Source organism: Onychostruthus taczanowskii, unplaced genomic scaffold (assembly GCF_017590055.1).
Source record: "Onychostruthus taczanowskii isolate IOZ18803 unplaced genomic scaffold, ASM1759005v1 scaffold55, whole genome shotgun sequence".
NCBI classification, from domain to species: domain Eukaryota; kingdom Metazoa; phylum Chordata; class Aves; order Passeriformes; family Passeridae; genus Onychostruthus; species Onychostruthus taczanowskii.
In genome coordinates, this window is record NW_024503124.1 from 2,281,324 (window position 1) to 2,308,421 (window position 27,098).

The 27,098-nt window shown below is 40.7% G+C and overlaps 1 protein-coding gene across 1 annotated transcript; it reads right to left on the reverse strand.

The window, feature by feature from the left end:
• Positions 1-73: 73 nt before the first annotated feature.
• On the reverse strand, positions 74-6,057 carry LOC121342620 (cadherin-4-like). The gene is made up of 9 exons (XM_041417183.1): positions 5,651-6,057; positions 5,368-5,504; positions 5,044-5,241; positions 4,624-4,718; positions 3,510-3,665; positions 2,481-2,678; positions 1,764-1,886; positions 1,170-1,380; positions 74-717 (listed from the first exon to the last, which is right to left on the reverse strand). The coding sequence occupies exons 1-9, from the start codon at positions 5,847-5,849 to the stop codon at positions 505-507; spliced, it is 1,530 nt and encodes a 509-aa protein (XP_041273117.1). The 5' UTR covers positions 5,850-6,057; the 3' UTR covers positions 74-504.
• Between the last annotated feature and the right edge of the window lie 21,041 nt (positions 6,058-27,098).

Here is a 27,098-nt window from a genome sequence, read left to right on the forward strand (position 1 = left end):
CTTCGGGGCTGCTCCCGCCTCCGGGGGAAGGCACCGCCTAGCTGGAAAAGGAGAGAGTAAAAAAAAAAAAAAAAACAAAAAACAAAAAACAAACCAGAAATGGAGGAAAGCAGGAGAATTAGAAAACACTCTCGTTTTCAGACACTGCCGCGGACGCTTCTGCGCAAAAGAACAGAAGAATTGATGTCCCAGAATGACTCGATCTGAAGCAATGACAAGGCAGCGCCTCTGGAATCGGGTTTATTGTCTCGCCCGTTTGACACGTGCCAGAAGAAATTAAATACACAGTGAGACAGCGCTGCTGCTGCTGGGGAAGCGCCCCTGCAGCACAGCACTGCAGCCCTTCCCGCACATTGCTTGTTGTCTTCCTTATCCAGCCTTAAAACAGCAACAGAGTTAAAACCTGGATAACATTCACATATTCTTATTGCTCATTTAATTCTGAGCTGTTCCAATGAGTCTCATTGTGCTTTTTCTAAAAATGTTCTTCACTGAGTGTTCTTATCAGAGAGATACATCATCACCAAACTCATCGTTTTCAGACTCATCATCTCCAGGCTCATCATCTCCGGGCTCATCCTCTCCGGCCTCTATGTCCAAAATCACTGCCACCTCTGAAAATTTTACTCCTTTCAGTTCTTTCTCAGGGGCAGGCAATGTGGGATGAGGTGTTAAGGAAAGAGCTGGCTTCTGGTTTGTGTCTGTTGCAAAGGAGTTCTGCAAAAAAGCGTAACGCAGGTGAGGCAGAAAGCTACAAATGCTTGAGTGTGGAGAAATTATAAACAGTGGAAATCATAAAATTGTGAGCCCTTTACTGTTCACATTCCATAAAGACAGAAGAGCATCATCACTTCTGCTCCTGCTTCTAGGCATGGACAAACAGCCCCTCCTCTTAAGATTTTTTATAGAATCATGGAATGGTTTGGGGTGGAAAGGACCATAAGAGATTGTCCAGCCCCAGCCCCTGCCATGGGCAGGGACACATTGCACTAGACCAGGTTGCTCCAAGCCCTGTCCAGCCTGGCTTTGGACACTCCCAGGGATTACTTCACAAGATTTTTTTGTTTTTAGTTCCATCAGATTAGCTGTTTTGATAATTCCTCCAGTTATTTGGTGAATAACAATAAAATACCTTGCACTCCATGCTTTGCAGTCAAAAAGCTCATTACCTGTTCTGTTGTGAATCTTGCTGTGGGCTGGGCCTCCACATTTCTACTTTCAGCAGCTTTTTCAGGTGTTCCATTTTCCTCACTTTCACCCTTGTAATCCAGCAGCACTGTCTCCAGGTAATTGTCTTTTTCAGGGGCCTGAATTCTGTCATTTTCAGCATCATCTCCTCTGGTGCCTTCCAGGTTGTCAAATGACATCAGTTCAGTTCTCCTAAGAGAGGTCAGAGAATTCATAGCACCATAGGCAAAAATCTCAGCCTCTCTACAACCAAGAGCAGCGTGTACACTGATCTCAAAATTAGTGGGATTGTACCCAGGGGAATTAAGTAGCTTCTTGTATCCTGAAGAGTCTTTTCTGCATTAGGGTTAACAGTTTGCTAAAGAGTAAGTAGGAATTTGCCTTTGATACAAGATTAAAAGGTATTAACTTCCTTCAAATGTAGAGATTTTTAACTTGTCATTTTAAGGGTCCTTAAAAATGGGCCTATAGCCTAGTGGGAGATGCAGAGAAAATCCTATGGCACCAAAATAAACTAGAACCATGGTTTTTATATGCAGCTTTTTAAAAATTTGTGATTGCAGCAGTCTACTTACCCATTATTCACATGCTCTGGTTTCTCTAAGCTTTTCAGACTTCCATTTTTGTCATCTGCCCATGGGTTATCAATGCCATCCATAATATCCACTTTCTTAACCAAATCCTGTTTCCCATACTTTCTGAAAACAATACATTAAAATAATAATAATAAAAAATTCTTTTTGAAAATTGGCTTTACAGCTGTTTTAGAAACAGAAGATTAATTATTCGTGTTATAAGTTTAATACACAACATTTATTTTCAGTGTTGTTCTGGGGATTAGCTTGGAGTATTTCCTATTTTCCCATAATGGTAGCAGGGTAAATGTTTGCTTCCCTTCTGGAAATTGTTTTCCTCTACCATGTGGCCCTGAAGTTAAGCAGCAAAATCTCCCTTGATTTAAGCAGCAAAACCTCCCTTGATTTAAGCAGCAAAACCTCCCTTGGTTTTGCCATTTATAGGGTTGGAAAAGACTCATGTGCCCCCCGTCACAGTGAAAATTTCTGCTGCCCACATTTCTCTGTTTCAGAAGTATTTGCTTCTGCCTTTGCTGTGTGACAAACACAAGAAGAAACAACTTCCAGTTGTGTGCGGTGCATCCAACATAACAAATCTGGGCCAGTGCTCCCTGCAAAAGCCGGTAATTTATCAGACTGACACCTTTGGAGCTGGCACTTCATTAAACCCATCAGCTGTAAGGGTGAGTGACGCTGTTAAGGCAGAGCCCTGTGTACCTTTTCCTTCTCAGATCCAGCAGGACGTAGGCCAGGAAGGCGATGCAGGTGGCGGCGAGCAGCGCCCCGAGCGCGATGGCAGCCGCGAGCTCCGGGCGCGCCGGGGCGGCCGGAGCCTCGGCGAGCGCCGCGCTGACAGGTGCCGAGAACACCTGCTGCAGCCCCAGCTCGATGGCACCCCTCTGCTCCCGCAGCTTCCTGGGCAGAGAGGGGAAAACGTGCAGCTGAACCTCGCCTTCCTTTCGGCTGCAGGAGTAGCCAGGAAAATATAGAATATCCCTCCCTTTTCCGGGCCTTCGCGCTTGTCGTGGCTTTCCTTCAGGAAAAGCTCTGTTATCCAGCAACCCGCCCTGCTGCTTGTGACCTAAAGTGCTGCAGAGCTTGCACTGGATCCACATCACTGACAGGTTACCAAAGAAGTGTAAAAAGTGTGAAATACAACTCAAGTGTGGGGTTGTGGATCAACATTCTGCCACTCTGATATCTATCTATCTATCTATCTATCTATCTATCTATCTATCTATCTATCTATCTATCTATCTATCTATCTATCTATCTATCTATCTATCTATCTATCTATCTATCTATCTATCTATCTATCTATCTATCTATCTATCTATCTATCTATCTATCTATCTATCCATCTATCCATCCATCTATCCATCCATCCATCCATCCATCCATCCATCCATCTCCATGTATATATCAGGTCTATCTATCTATCTATCTATCTATCTATCTATATATATCTGGTATATATATATATAAGCTGTATATGTATATATTAAAAAATATATCAGGTCAATATATATTTTCATTATATTCTTTGTCTCTCTTAAACTTTTTCTCTCCTAAACTGACTTTTAAATCTAATTTGCACAATGAAACAGCCTTACCCATGTTTTTTGGCAAGCTCTGAAAATTAGGTTTTGGTAAATAGTGAATCAGCTTTCTGCATTGTAAAGAATGCTGTCTGAACAAACTCTGACCCCCAGAAGCCAGACTGTGCTGTGACTGTGCCATACAGACCTTTTTACATCTTCTGCAGGTACTTCCTGGTGGGCCTCATCAAAAGCAATGATGTTTACTTGGGTTTCATCAGTGCTGCTCCTTGAATTTCTGTCAGACTCCTTGGAATAAATATTAAGCACATACACATCCCATCCAAGTTTCTCTTCCAGGACCCTGACATCATATGAAGAAAACATTTTTAATTGACTGGGCAATGACAGATTCTTTTAGTCTGGAAATTAAATGAAGTAGTATTTAATACAACACTTGGCAGATATTAATTGATACTAATAAAAATACCTTGGCAAGTATTTTGATTGAAGCATGTAAAAATTCAGGATTATCATCAGCAAAGGAATTAAGCTACTTGTCCAAAATTGTTGAGTGATGGAGTAACAGAGAAAAAAAATTATCTATAGATTACTGTAAACAGTAAAGGTGGGGAGGAGGGAAATTTAGTCTCATAATCCTCATTGTTTTCTCCTCTTCTTCCAGAAATTTCGTGCTGGACGGGACCAGTGGCCCAGTTAATCCATCATTCTGGTAGCAGTCAGCACCAGCTGCTTCCAAGGAAGTTTTCCATTTCCATTTTTACCAACAAGGACTGGTCCATAATAGCATCAGCATCACAAACTCATTTTTCCCACCTTCAGAGTGATTTCCCTTTATAAGCACAGGACTCAATCTTTCCAATGTAAATATATGTTTATGTGTATCCAAACAACAGCTCTTCCATCTTTGTTAACATGCCAGAAAGGCCCAATTGTGGTTTTAATTTAATGGTGGGTTTGGTTTGAGGTGTCTGCCCTATATCTCCATGTTTTTATCCTGCTGTCCATGAAAACCTTTATCCTAGGCTGTTAAAAATGACACAAACATCCAGGTGGGAAGAGACCACATGAAATTGTTTAGTCCAATGACCTCTTTGAGATGTGTCAGCTTCAGGGTAAAAACTTACAAGGCAAAATTTGGTGGATTCCTGGGAATTTGCTCAAATTATTCTGAGCTATGTCAAATGGAAGGCCTGGCTTTTCCTGAGCACTGCTGTAGGCTGTCAGACCCCTATCCCAAAGGAACTCTGAATTTATCATCAGATATTACACCAGAATAAGCTTCACAGTTTCAAAAATACCTTTGTACTTCAGCACTCTTTCTTTCCACAACACTGATCTTCTGATTCAGCACCAGCGTCACAATGTTGCTGCTGGAACTGGCATCAACAGTTACCTAATAAAGAATCACAGGTAAGATTTCCTAAAGCATTTGTACCTCTTGTAGATTGACCATAAAAAACCTCACGTGAACAACAATAACAAAAATCCTCTATAGAAAATAGAAAATAATTGTCCTCCAAAAGTCAATTTTTGTGCCAACATATTTTTATATGTCAATGAAAATGGCCACCTCTTAATTCCAATATGTAAATATTCATGTATCTGACAGCCCTATTGACAGAGTTAATTAATTTTGTAGTTTTGCCATTACCAAAATTAGCAAAATTTACAATTTTGACATGGAGTAAACCAGGATTATACATAAAAATCTTCCTTACACTGACTGTTGTCTGGGCTGTGAGTCTTCTCGTGCCTTGGTCTGCAGCTTGCACTTCCAGATAAAATGTTCCAGCTTTTCCTGCTACAGAAACTGTAAAAATCTGCCCTGTGTTTTCATTGATGTCAAATTCGTTGGTTTGACCTCCCACTAAGCTGTACTGCAGACGTCCATTGTCTCCTGAGTCTGGATCTGTGGCCTGGGTTTAAAAAAAAGCGATTTGTGACACTCAGCCTGTGGCGTTTGGGCTGCGCGTTGTTCTTCAGGCAGTAAACTGAAGGCTCCTTTAATGCAGTGCAAGAAAGCCACGCAGGAAACACTCTACCTGGACTGTGATGACAGGGTATTTGTAGGGCACAGAGCTGGGAAGGCGGGCAGAGTAGGAGTGGCTGGAGAACGCGGGCGCTTCGTTGGCGTCCTGCACGGAGATCGTCAGCATGGCCGCGTTCTCAGCAAACAGCCCTGGGAAAACACAAGTGAACAACCTGCACCAGCAGCTTTTCACTGTCACATCAGACTTTGCACGTTATCACAACTCCTGTGTGGATTGCAAGCACAAAAGCTGTGTCAGTTGCTCCCCTGGAATGTTGTTCAAAGCGTGAAGTTACCTGAACGCTGGACTTCTGCAGCGGAGGAGACTCTTTTGTTTGCTTGAACTAAAATCACATACTGGGAAACTTCCTCATAGTCCAAATTAACTGCTGTTCTCAGCTCACCACTTTCAGGATCCAGTCTAAAGTGACCTGAAAGGACAAACAGACACTTCTGCTGTGACACTGCCATTAGTTGCCCTTGGGATGTTTCCATGGCTCCTTTGCTCACTCAACACTTCCACTGGCCAGGCATCACAGCTGGGCTCCTACCCCACCCCAAACAGATCTGAGACGTGCAAAGGAGCAGTAAATGTGAAAAAGGATTTCACATGATTTCACAAATAAGGGGAATTGCAGCTCCTTCTTGCACGGCTCCATTTTTTATGCATTTCCAGTTTTTCTCTCAGTTTCTGTGTACTGCCTTTGTTGTGGGCCAAATGGAACATGGGCACAGCTGCAAGGGGGCAGATGCCTCAACATAAATGCAAGGAAATGATGCACTAAAAGTGATTGGCAGGGAGGAAGCTGCTTGTTAACAACACTTTCTATTTTGGCTCCCCCAGTCCCTAAATTATCCTTATCTTATAGTTTAAGATTAAAAGAAGCCATTTCTTAGCAAGTTGCCACCCTTCCTAAAGCCAAAGATCAGCAAAGTCAATGCTGAAAAGCCTGAAAAAAATCCTCTGTGTACTCCTGTTTTTAAAAAAAGTTTTATCCGTGCTCTCCATCTCCTCATTTATGCACAGCAGCACCTGCCATGCAAGAGACAGGTTATGATGTTCTCCTGGCTATTTTAACTCATAAGGGGGCTGGTACTCACCTCTTTCATTGCCAGATACAACAGTGTAATCAATCGGTTTTCCTGAAGTTTCAACCACAGCAAAATTAAAAATTAAATAATCCACTCCAGTGTTTTCCAACACAGAAACGCTGATGCAGGAAATAAATGATAAACCATAATGTTAAATTTGCCAGCAGTGGTTGCTCAGGTTTGAAATGTAAGTCTTTAAAAGAGAGTTCTCTTTTAATCTTGCCCCCTCCCTCCTGTTGTTTGCCAGATCTGCCCAATTTTCAGAGTGCAGTGCAAACCCTGGTTTTCCAGCCAGAGTTTTGGTCATCTTTGAGTAAAACCTAAGAAAAAATGTTTTATAGTGTTCAAGAGAAAAAGGACAAAGAGTCTGCCTTATAAAAGCTGCAAAGTAGAGAAATGAAAGGCAGTGCCTCAACTCACATTCACAGAACCCCAAGAGTAGCAGAATTTCCTATGTTTTGCTTAAAAAAACCCCCAAAACTGATGTCCTTTCTTCTGCATGGAAAAATATGAAAGTGACCTTCAACTTTGCTATGTTTTGCACCACCTGGTGAAGACATCCCAGTTATTTAACTGAATCTGAAAGCCTCACCTGATCTCACTTTTGTTGAGGCGAGGAATGAACGGGCGGTTGTCAAACACACTCAGAGTAACCACAGCAGTGCCATTTAAAGGAGGAGAACCTTTGTCCTTTGCCATCACTGTCAAATGCATCTCTCCAGACCTAGACAGGTTTCCAGTTGTAATTATCTTCCCCTCACTCAAATCCTCTATCAGGAAGAAAGGGCTCACGGTGGGATCCGGGAGGATGTAATACTCAATGAGGCCATTTTGCCCCTGCCACGAAAAAACCACAATTTCATGGAATTGGGAGTGTGTTTGGAAGGGTAGGATAAACACTGAAACAAGAGATCCAAAAAGCATCTAAATGTCTCTAGTGAAATTATTTTGAAAACAGTGTTGTTTTGGTTTTTTTTAAGAATGAAAGCTATGGGAGGACATGTACAAATTTAAAAAAAAAAAACAAAACCACAGAGCAGAAGAAAATACACAGTACATTGGACATTTACACAGTAAAAACGGTTTTTTTGGTTTTTTTTTGAAGAATGAAAGCTATGGGAGGACGTGTACAAATTTAAAAAAAACCAAAACCACAGAGCAGAAGAAAATACACAGTACATTGGACATTTACACAGTAAAAACATGGCAAAAAGTCTCTAATGAAAATAAGTTGTGTAGAGGGGGACAGTCAGAGTAGTGAGGGTGGCACAGGGAGGACAAGTGCCAATCTGCACAGCTGAAGGAGCACTTTCATTGGGGTCTCAATGCAGATCTCCCACAGTTCAGCAATTTTCAAAGGCAATTGCACTTTTTGTGCAGAGTCATTGAAAAGGCTGATTAAAAAAGGGCTGTTAGATGATTTGCAGCAATGTGCCACAGCTGCAGCTATTCCAACCAAAATTATGCGTGGAGAAATGGGAAGGCACCTGCTACACCTATTTTGTTGTCACTTGGAGATGTTTCATCTTGTAAATGATATAATTACTAGTGATGTTGTCATGGTGATGTGGCTGACTACTGGATATCCCTGCCAGTGCCTGGATCCTATTTGATGGGTGTAGTACAGATATATCAAACACAATTACGTTTAAAAATGGGGGCAGAGAGAATGAGCTGGGGTGCCATGCTTCAGAGGAGTTTAGCAAGCAGACATTTCCTTGCTCAAAGCAGCTATATGATGTTTAGTTTTTATAGATTCTTCTACCTCAAAAGTTCAAATAACTTCAGAGACACTAAATTGCTTCAGCCCTTGTGTACTTCTGTAGCACTGGTGCATGCAGCTCTGTGCAGGAAACAGTAAAATTAAAGGGAATACAGCTGAGGAAACATTCGCAGAGCCAGGGAGCACATCAGTGTCAAGGCAGAGCCAGCAAAACTCCTAATTTCCAGTTCTCAGGGCTGGTAGTTAAGCAGGATTCACTTTCTGCTGGGTTTGGTGCTGCATGCCTGGAGAAAGGAGCAGGATGTGTGAGTGCTGCAGCCCAGAGCAGGCTCAGGGTCACAGCAGGAATCAGTCACCTGGTCGCGGTCGGTGGCGCTCACGGTGAGGACAGGAGCGCCCACGGGGTTCACCATGTTTATGGAAGCAGAATAGGAGCTCTGGGCAAACACTGGGGCATTGTCATTCACATCAATCACTGCAACACTGACAGGGCTGGCTGCCTGGAAAACAAAATGGTGCCATGCATCTCAGAGCATTCAGAAACTCTTACTTAGCATTGCTTTTTTCCTTACTCGCACGTGCAACAGAAATTATAAATCAGGCTTTCAAAAGGCAGCAGTGAAATATTGTCTGGGTTTAATTGTGTGAACTCAGCATCAGAGATCACTACAGGATTTTAGCAGGAGAGGCAGGAAATCAGTGTTGCAGTAGGATTCTTCTTGAAAGGTGTCTGAATGAGTAAGAGCAGGACATGTTCAGGAGACCAACACGTCCTCCATGCATTTAAGGAAACCACACACATTCTGATTCTGTTAAAGAAGTGTCTAATAACTTTTCAAATGAAAGAAATACAGCAGAACTAGAACAATCTGCTGAAAATACTTCTTCCACAAAAAATTATCACATCACTTACAGTTCTAACAGCAGGAGACCAGTTCCCCAGCACAGGTCAGTCAGCAAACAATTCAGGGTCAAAGCCTGCCATGCATAATTTTGAAGTATTTCACATAATTAAAGTATACTACTACTACTCAGTGTGGTTAAAGGCTGTAGAAGTCTGACTCTAAACATGATGAGGTGACTCATTTATCCTACACAATAAATGGCTGGGATAGATCTCCCTCCCTGCAGTTCAAAATCCACTCTGAAGTGTTGCTGATCATTACAGTAATGGTCTCTTACCTGATAGAAAGGGGCAGATTTATTGTTGACTGCAGTCACTGTAAGGTTGTATTTATTCATGGTTTCATAGTCTGGAGAGTTCCTTATCTTAATGATGCCCTGTATTTCATCTATTTCAAATATATTCTCTCCCTCACCTGAGACAGATTCAAACAAGCATCATCAATTAATACATGTTAGCAGCACATAATTAACTACACTCTTAAATTATATGTTTACTTGTGCCCTGAACTCATCAAAACAATTTTTAAAGTGGTGTATGGATAATGTAGAAGAAGAGCAGAAATATTTTGAGTGGGTGGGTGTTTGAAACACAAGCCAAGGTTTGAAAACTGTATGAGCATGAATTAGTAACATTCCTAACCAGGTGAAAGTGAATGTTCTTGGCTTTGGTGGAAAGAGGTTAGGAAATAACAGGGGTAATACTAATAACTGTATAGACAACAAAGTGCCAGTGCAGTGGCAGAATTGCTTGTTACCTGTGAGGTGATACAGAACAAAGGCATTGTCTCCTGTGTCTCTGTCTGATGCTGTGATTTTTCCAACTATGAATCCCACAGGCACGTTTTCATGGACACTGAAGTCAGGCACTGGGTCAAACACAGGCGGCCAGTCATTAATGTCAGTGATCTTTATCACAACTGTGCAGTAACCCCTCTTCTTCTCAGGGATCCCATCATCTTCAGCATACACCACAACCTGTAAGTTACACAGTTATTTGTGGTGAGAAGTCATACAAAGTCCTTTCATAAGGATTTTTAAAATCTTGGTGAATTTTAAATTTTGAAATATTCTTAGAAATGTAAAGTCCAGTTCTGAATTCTCCTCAAAATGATTATTGAAAACTTAATGAGTATTTGGGTGAACAAAAAAGTCTTTCCATGTAGAACCAACAAATTCACAAATATTTTTGCTTGAAGCAAAATAAGACCATAAAAAATATCCAGCAGTGGCAACAACAGAAAGAAGACTAACTGAGAATCATATCTGCAAGATCTCAGCACAGGTTCAGGCATCAGACAGTGCTGAATACATGAGCTGTCATTGTGAAATTAGTTATTCATGTGCTGAAGTGTTTTCAGGGCAGGTGAACAATGAACTCTGCTTGAATTTCATTCTAGTCAAAAGGCAGTGGCTTGCTTTAATAATGCCTCATACCTTGAGATGCTCCTATTCTAAACCAGTGCAGAAAATGTTCAAGCATTATCAAGCTAAACAAAAGCACAAGTGTCACCTGTTTTCCAAGAGAAAGATAAAGAGATCTGAATAAAGAAGATTTAAAATATCTAAAGCAAACCTGATACTCTGTGGGCTCCTCTTCATAATCAAAGGGGGCAGTGGAATAAAGGATTCCAGTGGTTTCATTTATTCTGAATTTCAGTCCTTGTCCATTGAGAATGCCATATGTCAGGAAACCATTTCTGCCTGTGTCATTGTCCTGAGCTTTCAGCTGCACAATCTGAGTAGCAGGGGAATGCTGTGGAGGAAGAAAGACTCAGGCTTTCAGGGACTGCTTTGCTGCAGTTGCTTGAATTATGTGAAACTAACAGGTACTGCATCCACTTACAGTTGTATAGGCATTTTAAAATCAGAATTATACAACTTGTTCAGCACAGTAACAGAGTCTCTTGCTTTCTCTAATGTACAGAAAATAACTGTTTTCCTCCCCTCATGTCTCTACCTATAGCTGCAATTTTCAGGAAGAAATATTATTTCAAGCAGCCCAAATGTTAACCTCAGTGTCTGACTTGCTGTTATTTCTGTGTAACAGCCTTTTCTCCTGTGAAACTCAATGGGTGTTCTCAACTCCAAAATCACATTTCTTTCTGAACACTATTTGGCTAATAATTATCAAAATAAACAATCTAATTCTTCCTTTTCAGCAATGTTATTTGCACCAAGACTGACAGAAGGTATCAGTGTTTCACTTGCAGGGCCATTTGAGACCTGAAGTTATTTGATCCAACAGGGCACCCAGCAATTCCCACTGTGTAAATATTTCACATGGAAATCAATTTTTTAAGGTTGGGAAGTATGATTCTAGTTCTTCTCCATTAAACTCACTGGGAGCATTAAAATTATGTGTAATAAGTTGAACCTATATTTAATGCAGTGGTAGAAATGGACTAGACTTTAAATCAGTTGTGGCTGCTAAAGACAATATGTGTGCATCAGCTAGGGATCTCAAAGGCAGGGTATGTGCTCTATAAAATATTAACATGATCAATGTGCTTCTTTTCTTTAAAGAAAAAAAAACAACCAGTAGATTAAAGTGTGAAAAGTGTTGCTTAAAAATTGAAGAGTGAAATGTTGAGCAAGATGCTTTTGCATATTTAAATGCTGTGGCTTCTTCTGTAGAGAATCACAATGTCTGAAAATCTGACTGAAATCTGGCTTGTTCTCTGCTGCTGATCACTTGTGCCAGCAAAATCACAGCAGACTGTACGTGAGCAAGAGCAGAAATATTGTTAAATCAGAGACTGTGCCCTGTTACTTCCACAGCTCCCTCACAAAAGGCTGAGTGAGGGCCTATAGGGTGCCCAGAACATCCAGTAGATTTTGAATGCACCTGAATATTCTCTGTGTAAAATATTCAAAATGGAGCAGTAGTTCTTCCTTCATGGAGCCCCCTATTAGAAAATATTCACTTTTCCTTCAATAAGTCCACACTTCTAGATCATTCTTGTTGTGCATTGGGATTGAAATAAACCTCACAGCACCATGTGGTAGGACAGAACAGCAAGTCTGCCCAGTTCCAGAAGGTTTACTTGTATACTCAACAAAAGATTCTTTTTATTATTATTATTATTATTTTGAAGACTTATTTTTGTAATTCAGTTTGGATGACATTTTCTTACCTCTGGCAATCTCTCTTCCAGTAGAGAAGATGGGAAAACTGGTGGGAAATTGTTTTCATCAATGACTTCCACCTTCACCTCCACTTCATTAAATATGGTAGCATTAGATGAGTCTGTTGCTCGTACCTTGAAATCTACTGGAAAGTCTTCCACTTTTAGATTCTTACTTGTTCTTACAATACCATTGGATGGATGGATAATGAAATATCCTGTTACAAAAAAAATCAACCAGAAATTATTCTGGTTATGATTTCATTAGTTGAAACTGAAGATATGAATCCTTCAGTGAAAATTACACATTATTTATATGAATATTGTATGCTACAGTATTCTTCAAAGAACAAAATTAAATTCAATGTCTTTACAAGGCTGACAAGACTGTCAGATATATCCAGGGCTGTAATTAACAAAAAGAAACAATTCAGAAGGTCAGATGGGAACCAAAAGGGAGAAAATCCAATGCACCACTCTCCAGTCAGGTATTCACATTCCTCTGAAACAGTCAGAGATTATTTGTCCTTCTTTCTTAGAATTTTTTTATATTTCCTAACAAGTCCTATTCTTACTGAAGATAAGGAATTTTGCAACTACCTTCAAGATCATGACTTCATACAAAACACTTTACAAAACTGAAGCACAAATTGGATGTTTGATGATAGATTAAAATCAGCTCTATATTTAGCAAAAAAACACAATTGACAAAGCACTGATGCACTTGACCACATGCAAACTCACTCCAGGCACTCACATTTGTTAGGAAAACATTGCTGAGTTAGTTTTTTTAACTACAGATTTTTGTGCTATTAGTTATTTTTTGTCCAGCCAGAGTAACTTTGTGCCTGGCCAGGTACAGCCTGATCTTCCCACAGCACACACAGCACGCAGCTGCTGAAGCCAGCCCCGTATCACGTGCCTTGTGCTGCTCTGACAGAAATTCAATCCCATTCCCACACCTGATCCACCTCAAACTGGCGCCCTGCCTTCATTCCCACCCAGTGTTAATGGAAGTGAGGCAAGAGCAGAAGGCAGGAGAGAAGAAACCATCCCAAAGCTCCACGCTTTTCCCGTTGTCCCACATCCAGGGCTCACCCTTCTCATCTCCAGAGGTGATGCTGTAGTTCACAGGGAGCTTGTACAAGGCTCTGACCTCCACAACAAACGTGTCTGTGGGGCTCTTCTCTGACAGAGGAGCAGGGTGATAGGCTTCTTCCAGGAACACTGGGAAGGACACATCCATGGGAGCAATCATGACTGACACCTGCAGAGAAAGGACGTGGCCATGGGGGTGATGTTTGCAGCTTCAGGGAAAACTTCCCTGCTGAGGTGTGGGACAGCACAAGTCCAGGCCTTGGCCAGTGAGGAGAAGGCTGGGATTGCTGCCTGCTGTGTTTGACACTGCCCTGAAGGCAGCAAATGCTGGTGGGAAACACCAGAAGCCTCATCAGTTTAGGTTCACCTGGGAGCTTTGCTAAAGGCAGAGCTCCAGTTCCTCACATCCTGCACATTTCAAAGGACTTGTCTAACTAAGCAGCTCTCAGAGAGATGCACTCATCTCCAGCCTTCCACTGCAGAGGGTGTAACCAGAGCAGGAGTTTGCATGTACAGTATTTTAAGGCTATTGTAACTGATTTATAGATTAAGAACAAAAGGTGATAGTTGGTAAATAAAAAATGATTCACAGAAATAGTTTATTTCTGTTGCTAGACAGCTGCTTTCCAATCCTCTGAAGAATGATGGCTTGTAAGTCTAAATGTTAAGGTTGTTGAAGGTAATTTTCTATGTCTTTATCCATATAGATTTCTAGTTCCTTTTTTAATTCTGCTGTGATATTTAGTGGCAAAAGATCACCATCAAGTTATAAGCACTGTGTAAAAATAATTTTTAAATCATATTTACATTTCTCACTCTTCAATCTAGAAATTATTTTTTCTTACAATATGGGAGAATAAACAGGAACACTCTGCCATCTCCTGTTTATTTATCACGTACTTCCATGACATCCTTTCTTTCTGTCCCACTCCTTGACCTTGCACAGAAGTCTCTGCTGCTCTAATCCTCCTCCCTCACAGCCTGGAGCTTTTCTGTCTTTTCTGAAGTGGAATGATCACAACCATTTTGGGTGGTGTGCCAGCAATTGCTAGGGCAGCATAACTTGGTAACTGTTATCTTGTAGCCTGAAACAGAAATAAATCTCTGACATTCTGATTCCTGGTTTGCGTAGTTTTGCCTGACTAATAGCCCTTTCCTGGTGTAGCTATGCTCAGTTTAGTATAAAGCAGTCTGGGGAATTAGCTGTGCAGTAAAGAGAGGGCAAGGCAGAAATTTTGGTACCTTTACAGAGGTTGAAAGAGGCGGCAGACCCGAATCCGTAGCGGTGACGTTCAAGGAGTAGTACAGGGGAAGAGTTTGTGTGGACAAGTCTCTTGTTAACCTGAGCTCTCCTGTGGCACTGGAAAGACTAAAGAGGCCTTCTGAGTTTCCACCTGAAAACAGAAAGTGTTGGAGATGTTCCCTGGAGCCAGCAGAGACAATTGGCTGAAGTGCATGCCCAGGAGTGAAGGGACACAGGTTGAAATCCTAATCTGCACGTGGGGTTTGGAGTAAGACACCCCCTCTAGTCCAACTTCTTGGCTCAAAACAATCAGGAGTGAATTCAGCACAGGCTGTTCAAGGCTTTGATCCATCAGGTGAGAATCCCCAAGGACAGCCTCTCTGGGCAACCTCTTCCATTAATTACTGATCTTCACAGGGGATTTTTGACCCCTTCTATCCAGTCAGAACCTGCCAGTTCAGTTTATGACCATTCTCTCTCGTTCTGGTGTCATGCAGCTTGCTTTAGCAGTGTCAAGCATCCCAGTGATAAACAGCCCTAAGATTTTCTCCTAGCATACCTGAAATACTGTAGAAAATGCCTTCATCATAACCCTTGCCTTCATCTCTTGCATTGATGTCTACTACCAGTGTGCCAGCTGTAGAATTGTCTGGGAGGATCTTGTAATATGAGGACTGGTCAAACACGGGTCCTTCTTCATTGACATCTTCCACAGTAACTGAGAAAGAATCATCACACTTGGTGAGTTTTACCTAAAGGGTTACAAGTTGTTTTTTTCAGCTAATATAAACCAACACAGCTCCTCTGAATGAGAATATATCCAGTCACACTGATCAAAAGCAGGGCTGGCCAAAAGCTAGGGTACCAACTTCACAGAAACCTTTATGTCTTTTTTCCTCCAACAGAACAAATGCATCAATTTTTTTTAATGAAGAAAGGCCAGTAATCAAGCCCTGTTATTTTAACGAGACTGAAAATCGCTGTCAACACTCTTTAGCACCCTAGAAACTGCCCTTCTGTATACAAGCAGAAAAAAACCTGAATTATGTTTTTGGAAACCTTTTCAATCAAAATGTCAATAGGTTCTCAGAAAACAGAAAAAAAATTGTAAATATATTGAAGGAAGTAACGTTAGTTTGTGTGAAAAATTCTCATTTTTGACATGGCAAACTTTTTTTAGAAAAATTTTATTTGGCTATAGTGAAAAGTTCACATTATCAGATTTGATAATTTACTGTAGCAGATGCATTAGTATTGGTTTATGCCTCAGAATTACACATGCAGAAATATTCCCTAGGGTTAATGAAGGTTAATTTTCTGTGGTAAAGTAGAGCTACCTGTAATGTTTGCTGTGTCCTGGAGATGTGGCTCTCCAGGATTGAAAGCTTTCAGAATAAACATGTACTGGGATTGACTTTCATAGTCCAGAGGCTGAAGGGTTGCAATATCTCCAGAAAGTTCTCCAACATGAAATGAAGTTGTCTCTCCAGTTATGGTGTAATGAATGATGGCATTGTACCCTATATCTGCATCTGTGGCTACTGCACTCAAAATCTAAAATAAAAGGAAAAAAAGTCAGCAACAAAAGATTTAGAGCAGAACAAAGAGAGTGGCAAAACATGCCCACAAGACTGGTATTGACCCACAGAGTGTTCACTGGCTGAATTACTCATTAATTGATTAATTGCATTGCTGGCAATCAGGCACAGCTTGTGGCAGAGCAGTTCCAGATTGTCAGGTGACACCTTTCCCCCTGACTCCTGTCAACTTTTGGGGCACATCTGCAAGGCAGATATGGAGCCAGAAATGGATGCACTGGGAGACTGCCCAGGGAAGTTGGGGTGTCCCCAGGGAAGCTGGGATGCCCCATCCCTGGAAGTGTTCAAGGCCAGGCTGGATGGAGCTCTGACCAAGCTGGTCTTAGAGAAAGGTGTCCCTGCCCATGGCTGAGGGCTTGGAACAAGATGGTCTTTAATGTCCCTTCCAATCCAAACCATTCCATGATTCTAAGACAGAAAAGCTTAAGAACAGAGGGATGCTGGAAAAATCCACAACACCTACAGCACTAAGCATCTTTAAAACATGCTGCCCATAGATCCAGTGAAAACTCAATCTGTGCACAGTGTGGAATCACTGCTGAGGACAAGAGGGAAAGGGGGAGCAGCTCTCAGTCTCTGTGAGAGTTTTAGGAGGAATCAGTGGGACAGGTACTCCCCTGTCACACAAACCAAACACGCTGTGTGATTCCACAGGCCCCACAAATTAAAAAATGAAGTTCACCAATGCACAGCCATGAGAGGTTACTGCCCCTTCCTGGTGCACAGAGAGAAATCAAGAGCAGAAGAGGCTGCTTATTAGTGCCACACACCACATGTGGAGGCTCGTTCTCCCTCACAGTCACGGAGTAGGATTTTTGGGGGAGCACTGGTGGGTTGTCATTCACATCTTCCACAGAGATGCTCAGAACGAAGCTTGCAGATTGTGGTGGCTTGCCAGCATCAGTGGCCTGTGAAGGAACAACTTGTCATTAAAAACAGCATTACTTTGACACAAATTTACTCTGCCAGTTCAATTTTGTTCCAAAAATTGTGAGCTTTTTCCTCTGAAGTCTTTCTGCTGGACCAGTTATCCCTCAGTGACACTTTTCTAGCCCTGTGCTTGGTTAGTTGCCACATCTTCCTGCAGCTGGGATCCTCACCCTGTCACATGCTCTGCTCTCATTAACAATTAATCAAAAGCTCAAGCCTGGATGCAGATCAAACATGCCATGTGATCAGATGTGGCACTCATCAACACAAGACTGTGATGCACAGATATCTGGGCTCTGGCAGATGAAAGAAGGAGGAAATCCCTTGCATTTTGAGATTTTAAAGTGCCAAAAAAAGCAAATTGTGAAGAGCATCCAGTATGTGGCAAATTCACAGTCAGTTTTGCACTGCTCCAACACCTGCCATAGAAAATTCTCATCTGTAGGTGCATATACACAGTTATCAGTTAGTCTTAAAAAGTGTCCACTTCTATTAACTTGAAATTTTTCTGAAGACACTGCTCAGTTTTTACTATGTCTCCTCTATATCTTCCACAAGCTCTTTAACCTGTAAAAATGTCCTTTATTATATTTGTGCTTGATGGAACAAACAAATATATTTATCAGTGCTGAAGCACTTGTTTGTATGCACAGTAATTGATCTGATTATTAGCAGTAAACTCCATGAAATCAGCTAGAATAAATAACCTCATGGATGTTGAGTGAAAGTTTATGCTTTTTCTTTTCTTCTCTTCTCTTTTTTATTTTTAAATCTAATTTGAAAAATCTCATTTCAGGTATTTTTTTTAAAGATCTAAGGACATGTATTTTGGAAAAAATGAACAAAATAAGGGAAAGGGTTAAATAACATAGATTGGCAAGGCAGCTGTATGGTCTAAAATGGACTCAGGAATGCTTTGCAGCTGTTGTGTGACTGTGACCTTTAAAATTTAGGGTTCATAAGTCATTTATTCACTAATACAAATTTACAGAGCAGAAAACAGAGCTCTGCATACAAAACATAAGGAGCAGTCAAAACTCTTCAAATGGAATTCTCTAAGATTAAGTGGTTTTCTTGTGATGGTTCAGTATTTCCTCTTTTTTAATGCTGAGAATTGTGTAAACTTGCATCAAATTTGTCAACTTACAATTATTTTCAGTTCATAACTGTCCATCACTTCTCTGTCTAAGGGTTTTTTTGTCACCAGCTTGCCAGTAGAACTGTTAATATGGAATGTTCCAGCAAAATCATCTTGCAGAGAGTAGCTGATAAGTGCATTATCTCCTACATCCAGATCAGTAGCAGAAAATGTGCCCAAGTCTAGACCAGCTTCATTCTCAGGAGCTGATAAATGAGTTTGGATCCATGCTGAGAAAACTGGAGGATTGTCATTGATGTCTTCAACTCTACAGTTACCTATATTGAAAAAAAAAGAAACAAAAGGAGAAAAAGACACAAATTTGAGCTGTAGAAGTTGTAGTCAAAGGAGAATTTTGATGTATTTTAGTCCGTGGAAGCCTAAAGGAAAACAACCAAGGAACAAAACCCAAAGGAAATGGAAAACAACTTCAGCATTTCTCAGCATTTGAGCATTTTCACAACCTCTGAATTTTTAATCTATTTTGATTCTCAGCTGCAAGATAACATGTGTGTAAGATAACACACTCTAACTGGAAGAGATGCACAGAACTAATAACCTGGGGCTCTTTGGCTCATCTGCCTCATGCATTTGACAGAGCCTTGCACAGAACCAGTTCTGGTGTTAATCAGTTTCTCTGGTTATGAGTTGTTCATAAGGGGCTCTCAGGGAGTGACACAATCTGTGAAGCTGACAATATCTCCAGATGGTAATGTCTCCTCAGGATATAAAAAAAGGGAAATTAAATAGAAGGCTCTCAAAGCTCCACATTTGCATGACAGAAGACACTTATCTGGATTTTGCTTGATTGTTAATATTTTTTAAAAGATATTTCATAATCCTTGATGAAAAATATTTTGAAATGCATGTTCCATACCAAAGCAACAGCTGTGTTGGGTGGCACCAGAGAATCCACAGCTTCCACAAGGATGCTGTACAGGTCTCCTCCTTCCCTATCCAGCCGGACCAGGGCCACGATGTCTCCTTGGTCCCCGATGGAGAACTTGTCCCAGTGGGATTTCAGGGAGTACCCAACCTGCACAGCTATGCTGCCAGTCAGAGCCCTCACAGAGCCCACTGCAGTCCCTGGGGCTTTGCCTTCCTCGATGCTGAACTCGTAGCTGGAGCTCTCAAAAGTCAGCCCAAAGCTGGTGTCATTTACCAGCAAGTAGAGAGTAACAGAGGCTGAAGAGAGAAAACAAATTAAAATAGTGAAGTCACTGCTTAAATCATCATGATCTGTGCTCTGTTTCCTTAAGCTCTTGAGGAACCAGTAGAAACTGATAGAAATTATCACACAGGAAAGGGAAATACCAAAAACCAATAGCAATAAGGATTGATATGTAACACAAAACGTGATGCTTTTGCACCTGATTGATTTTCCAATCTTCCCTGATTACAGAAGTGTGGCTTCAGCATGACAGGAGAGCAAGGATCACCAGCCTGAAGCTAATGGGATGTGCAGGTGTTTAACACTCCTTAAAAACCCAACCCTTAATTGTTTTGTAACAAGAGAGGAGGCATGTACATAAAGCCACGAGTGCAATTTCTGTTGTGACCACTTGTCCTGTTTTAAGGAAATCAATTGTGTTCTCCTATTCATGATAAATCAAAATTAACCTCCAAAAAACACATGAAAAACTTACAAAAAATACTACGTGATTGAATATTTTTTGAGGAACAGAAACTCAGTTGAGGGTGATTTGCCAACTTCTGATTGTTTAAATATTTCTAATTTTAGGAAGATAAAGGAAAACAGAAAAAGAAACACATCAACAATATTACTTGAATACAGCTTTTTAGAGTGACTACAGCTGTGGAGTCTTGAGTTTTGTACCATAAGTACAACTGCAATACATGAATTTTAAAGAATTATTTCTAACCAGGGTTACTAAAACCAAGTTTTCTGTTAATATGATCAGCATGAAGGAGATCAAAAGGTAAAAAGCAAATATTCATCATTGTTCAAATGTAACTTTTTTTTTTTTTTTGGCTAGATTCAGTTTGATTGACAGCAATGGGATTAATTTCCAATTTAAATGTTTGCAAGGGTTATATTTATGTGGGGAAAGAAAAAAGGGTAAATAAGATGGTATACCACTTGAGGCAAGCTGAGGAACTCCGTGATCAGTGGCAACAACTGTCAGAGCAACAACTGTGTCGGCTGTGATGTGGCCCAGGTTATTGCTGAGAGAGATTTCTCCAGTGCCATTATTTATATGGAAATCATCAGAATGGTTCATGAGGCTGAGTAAGGAGCAATCAGGAGAGCATTCATATTAATGACCTTGGAAGTGCCATCTACTTACTGCTACCTCTGCAAGGAGCACTCAACAGACAATATTTGCCTATTTATAAAGAGCAGCTTTTAATTGCTGTCTTTAGCCTAAAATATATTGGCCTTTTATTTCCAGTAAGTCTTCCTTCATGAAAATGTGCAGCACTGATGCCTTCAGTTCCCATTACACCCCAAGGCTTTGTTGCTGCCACTAGGAGAAGGCAGATCCTGCACACTCAGCTGCATATTCAGCAGTGGGAGAAGCACAAGTGACATTCACCTGAAGACCTGCTAATTCCTGGCCTTCTATGGCCTCTCATGGATAACTGGATTGCTCACAAGTGATGTGTTTCAGGTAGAATGCTGTCTTATAGTTAAAAATAACCTCTTTCAAGGCAGTAGTTCTAAACATCCACAAGTTTACTGCTCGTTCGTTTGTCCTTCCCAATCTATGCTTTTCATGTCAAGGTATCCTGGTATTTTCCATGATTTAGGGCTCACAGAAATATCTTTCCCCACGGATTTTTTCTATGCATAATGCATTCAGGAAGTTATTTTCTTATCTCCTCCTCCCAGCAAACAGAAGATACGTAAAAAGAGTCAGAGATTCATTTACTTCCTACCAGACACTCCAGTGTATTATTCAAAATTTCAGAAACTGATCCAAATCTTGGCTGTGGGTTTTTATTGCCAGTTTATCATTTGGTTGTGCCCTCTTATGACATAATCATGATTTGATAAGCTGTAAAACACCCAATAATGACTGTCCTTCTTCCTAAGTATAGAAACCATAAGCAATTACAGCACTTGTAAAATATTTACGAAGAGATCTTATCCTCCTTAAGATCAATAAAAACATCTTTCTGTGTGTCTCCAACAGGTACTTATTAACCCCACAGGAGTGTACCTGTATGAAATGACAGCGTTGTTGCCAAGGTCGGGGTCAGTGGCAGACACGATTACAGCACTTGTAAAATATTTATGAAGAGATCTTATCCTCCTTAAGATCACTAAAAGCACCTTTCTGTGTGTCTCACAACAGGTACTTATTAACCCCACAGGAGTGTACCTGTATGAAATGACAGCGTTGTTGCCAAGGTCGGGGTCAGTGGCAGACACTGCCAGGACAGAGTGTCCTTCCTTTGCTGCTGCCACATGGATGCTGGCTGAGTACTGTGCCCTTGTGAACTGAGGTGGGTTGTCGTTCACATCCAGCACTCGGATGCTGACGTGTGTGAAGTTCTGGGGTGTGGCAGGAGACAAGCGTGATTCAGAAAGTGCACAGGCACTTAGGTGTACCAAAAAAAAAAAAAGAAAAAGGCAGCAATGATAAAGCATAACTTGGTACTCCTTACCTGCCTCTGAGGCACTCCATTGTCAGATGCCAGCAGCAGCAGCTCATACTTGTCTTTACTTTCTCGGTCTACAGAGCCAGTGACCAAAATGGTTCCATCCTAGAGAAGGCAGTGGTTCAATGCACAGATCATTTGGACAGCTCTTTTACACTGAATTCTCAGAAGGGATGAGGGATTGAAGTAATCTATTCTCCTTTGGGCTAGTTCACATTCCAAGCAACACCACGAATGTCTTGTTTTTTTGAATATCAACATAGATTTCCAAGGTGCGGGGCACGTGCTGGTTGTGATGTGCACTAGAATGGTACTGCCTCCTCTTTTTTACCTGATGTATTTTACTGTGCCAAGTCACTTCAGGAACAGCAGGATCTAAATCTTGTTTTCAGCATACCCAGACCCTTACCTGCTGGATGCTGTATGGATTATCCCCATCCTCAGCTGACAGGTAATAAGTAATTCGTGCATTCTCTCCCTCATCCAAATCAGTAGCAGCCACATGTCCAACTCTAGAGGGATTATTCAACGTGTATTCCCCTTCCAGAGCCTCAAAACTGTATGGCTGATTCTGAAACTCAGGGTTGTTATCATTGACATCCAGAACAGTGATGTGGAACAAGGCACTTGAATTAAGCCCATTTGTTATATTATCGACTGCCCATACCTGACAAAGTAAGAAAAAAAAAGTCATTTTAGTTGACTGTGATATCATTTGAACCTCTTATAAAGATATAAAATGACATTCAAGGGAATGAAGTAGAGATGAGCCAAAGCTGCAGAGTCTCTCTCCAAATTTACTTGTAAAGTGAATCCAGATGTAGTCTCCCTGTCCAGTTCTGTGTCATTCCTTAATGAAAGTGTTCCAGGGATATCCACAGTAAATGAAGTGCTGCTGAGAATAAAATATCCCTGAGAAAAGCCAGCCTAAAAAGAAAACATTGTTCATGTAAGTTTAAAATTATTAATATTTAAGTTCAACAAATAATCTTATTAATACTAATGCCTGACCTTTTTATAAGACTTCTTATTACAGATGTACAGGTGATTTGCCAGGTTTAAGAAATTAAATCCTGCACCCTGAGCTATTGGAATAATAGACTTCTTTGGCAAACAGGAACTGGGATATGTGGAAGCACTTATGGGCTTCCCTGTTTGGGTCCTACACATTCTCTCTCCCTAAATCTCTCCATGACTTATCCCTGTGATGGAAAGGGCAGCAAAACAGGGTTCAGTGGAGTATGAATGGAGCATTTACGCTGCTTTAAAACTGACATGAGCAAGAATAATATTGCAAATCAAAAATCTCTTCCTCCAAAGCATCTCCCCAGTGCCACAGCTGCAAAATGTCTCTATAAAACAAGGGGAGAAAGAAACCACTTGCTATAACACAGAGGGAAATTTTGTAATTTCCTTTGGTAGAAGAAACAGCTCTATCAAGGTAACAAATTGCCTCTTGCCCTGACTAAGCTGAGACTAAAGGTAAGTTTATCAAGTTTAGTTTATCAAGCAACATTCAATCAGAAACTATTATTGGTATAATAGTATATAATCTGTTCTCTGTCTGGTCCTCTAAAGCATCTCCCCAGTGCCACAGCTACATGCAAAATGTCTCTATAAAACAAGGGGAGAAAGAAACCACTTGCTATAAAGCAGAGGGAAATTTTGTAATTTTCTTTGGTAGAAGAAACAGCTCTATCAGGGTTACAAATTGCCTCTTGCCCTGACTAAGCTGAGACTAAAGGTAAGTTTATCAAGTTTAGTTTATCAAGCAACATTCAATCAGAAACTATTATTGGTATAATAGTATATAATCTGTTCTCTGTCTGGTGTGATGCATATAACTCATATGCCCAATAACAGAAGGAAACACCACATCCTGTTGTGGGTCACATATGCAGTGGGAGAGAAGCTCTCCCCATCTTCTCTGATATAGCCACTAAACTATTTTTTACAAGGTCTAAACTTCTTTGGGTTGGGAAGGTTTACTGCTGGCTCCAGAGAAAGGAAGGCAAAGTTTTTATGAAGCAAAACATACTTAGGGTCAACCATTTAAGAAATCTCCTTTTGCCCATCTACTGCTATGCTTGTTTGCAGGTTAACAGAAAAACATGTCATTTTGATTTATCAGGATGAGATCAATGCAGTACCTACCTCATCCTTGTCAGCAACACTGAATGTGTAGACAGGACTCCCCTTCAGATGGTTTTCAAACACAGATACATCATAAGCTGCCTGACTGAATTCCGGTGGGTTATCATTGACATCCTCTACATGAACAACTACGAGTGTTTCATTGCTCATTGTTGGCTGACCTCCATTTGATGCCTGCACTTTCACTTCAAATTCCTTTATGGTTTCATAATCCAGCTGCTGGCTCAGGCTGAGCTGGCCGGTGCTTGAGTTGACAATGAACACCGGGGAGGAGGTTTGAGGTCGCTGGTCAGTGATTTGGTACATTACAAGAGCATTGACCCCAGCATCCTGGTCTGTAGCAGACAGTGCCAGCAGGGCACTTCCCAGCTCCTGGTCTTCAGGGACCTTCACATCATACCTGCTCGAGGAGAACACCGGGGGGTTGTCGTTCTCGTCATCGACGACGATGGTCAGGTCAAGAGCTGTAGATCGCACGGGTTGGCCTTGGTCACTGGCAATCACAGTTAAGTTATAGAAGCCTTGTTCTTCTCTGTCCAGCACCTTTTGCAGGAAAATCAATCCTGAACTGTCAATATCCATTTTTCCTTCTCCACCCTTCAGGCTGTAAACCACGAATCCGTTGAAGCCCTCATCCACGTCTGTGGCCGACACGCTGGTGACGTTGGTCCCCGCTGGCGTGTTCTCCATGATGGCAATGGTGGTGTTGAGTGTACCAAAGACAGGGCTGTTATCATTGACATCTGTAACTCTGACAAACACCGTGGCATAGTCAGCAGTGCTTCCATCTGACAAGGAAATATTGAGAGTGTAATTTTTATGGGATTCGTAGTCCAGTTTGGTTTGGGTTGAGATGACTCCCTTGTCATCGATGGCAAATGAAGCAGATTCCGTCAGCACCCGAAACTCAAGTATGTGGGGATTTGAAGCCTCATACTTGACCTGTGTAAGATACAGCATACCATCAATAAATGAATTAAAACACTGTCTGAAAAAGAATAGCCATTTTAACATGTCCAGACTAATTTTATGGTTGATATTGTGGATTGATATCAACTTCCAGTTGATACCGTGTCCTCATTTTTACTTCTTCTAATTAATTTTCATTCAGATACTTGTTAACTCCCCAGATTCTTTAAAAGAAGTAAAGATCAAGCCTCAATATACATAAAAATGCAGAGAGGACTGCCTTTTATTAAAACATGAATATGTATAAACCAGAATAAAAATAACAGACTGCACTTTAACCTTTGGTTCTGCCTTTCTTTACAGGAAAAAAGGGGGGAAATTAACTCAAGATGTCTATAAATCAAAACACTAAAACACATTACCTTCTCACTGCTTTGATATGAAACCTTCCATGTGTGTTCAGACCTTCTTCCAAGGAGTTATCATGGGGCATTCTGGTGCTCTGCTTGTCTGAGCATTTTTTTGGATCAAAATGAAGAGCAAGTTCTAGAGTGCTCTTTGAAAATGCCTTTATGACATTCCTCTGATGGGAATTCTCATATCACAGGGTTTTAGGTTTATCACCAAGAGATGAGGAAATATTGCCTATCCCTGGCTTTGAGCCACTAAACCCTTTGAAGGTGTAGTCAACAGAGGTCTATGCACAAAAGTTTACTTTCTCATGCAGTTCAGGTGTTCATTTACTTGATTTGGAGAGCTGCTTTGGGGTTTTTTTTTGGGTTTTTTTAAATGCTAAATGGTAGCAGATGCTGTTTAAATAATTGCAAAGGTTCAACTGGAAGCAAACCCACCTTTGTGGGTGATAGGCTTCATCTGAGGGATGTACTGCATGTGAAGCTTGTTCTGTAGAACACACAGTATCTAGTTCTCCATAACTCAGGGAGATTTGGATATTTAGAGCGCATCTATTACAAAGTTAGGACTTTCTTAGAGCTGCCCTGTCCTACACAGAGATAGAATAGAGTTCTTCTTACTTGTGCTACTTCAACAGGAGGATCCAGCTCTTCTTCCACAGACACACTGTATGTTTTCTGAGTAAACTGTGGTCTGGAATCTCCAAATGCATTGATTTCTACTGGCACTGATGAACTTCTTGGAATGGTCCCACCTGCAAGCAAAAGGAAAGAATTTCTTAGCAGATGCACAAAATACCTACTGATCACCCCAAAATACACTTTTTTCTGGGTACTGCCTTTTTATTAATATTTAATCCTTGGTGCTGTTCTTATGGTACTGCCTCAGAGGTCCTCACCAAGACCACAGACAAAGGATGGACTGAGCAATCCCTTTTGTACCCATATTCCCCACAAGACCCATTTTATTCATGTGAGCCTAAATTTGAAGACACAGAGCTCATACTGACCAAATAATGTAAAAATCACAAGTCTGAAAACCACTTTGTATTCTCATTATACCAGGAGTAGGATGCCATTCCTAGGTTACATTTATTTCTGCCCTTATTGGGGTCATGAATGTTCACTGAGTTCTTTTATTCTTTTAAAACAATGACACCCCAAATAACTATGGATAATGAAATGCTGTTCATCCTAAAAATGGACTTGGCATTCCCAGTTTACCCACATGGATAAACTGGGGTTGCAAATAATGCCCAAATTGGGGTGCAAATAATGACCAAATTACTCAACATTTTACTCTCCTTTTACTCCTTATTGACTGATGAGAGAGTTTTATATGTCTGATTTCTGCCTGAATTTCTGTTTCCTATGCTGTGCAACACCAGTCAGTAAGTTAAAGAAAGATGTGATTATATTTATATATATATAACATTATATAAAATTATTTTATATATTATTATAGAAATATGATTATATATATTAAAATGTGATTTTTATATATATATATATATATATATGTTATTTCACATGTTCTTCCCACAGCCATCAAGAAAGCAGATTTGCTATATGCCATCAGCAGGAATAGTTTTACCAGAGATGCAGCAATCACTTTGGATAAATAAGACAGTTTCTTATCTTCAACAAACAAGAGCAGATAAAATATATGGTATTATTTGAACAAAGCCTGTGAACCTATTTGACAGCATTCCTTCAAGTAAAAATCAAATAAAACCAAAACTCATCACCAGGAATAGCTGCATTGACCGGTACTAAAATCCTCTCTTA

What these genes read in the sequence shown, in the direction of transcription:
- LOC121342620 (XM_041417183.1), bottom strand. Translation starts at nt 5,849, where the DNA reads ATGGAAACATCCCAAGGGCAACTAATGGCAGTGTCACAGCAGAAGTGT. An exon ending in CCAGAGCATGTGAATAATGG is followed by an intron (nt 1,381 to 1,763) that starts GTAAGTAGACTG and finishes GACCTCTCTTAG; the next exon opens with GAGAACTGAACTGATGTCAT. An exon ending in CAAGATTCACAACAGAACAG is followed by an intron (nt 718 to 1,169) that starts GTAATGAGCTTT and finishes GCTTTTTTGCAG; the next exon opens with AACTCCTTTGCAACAGACAC.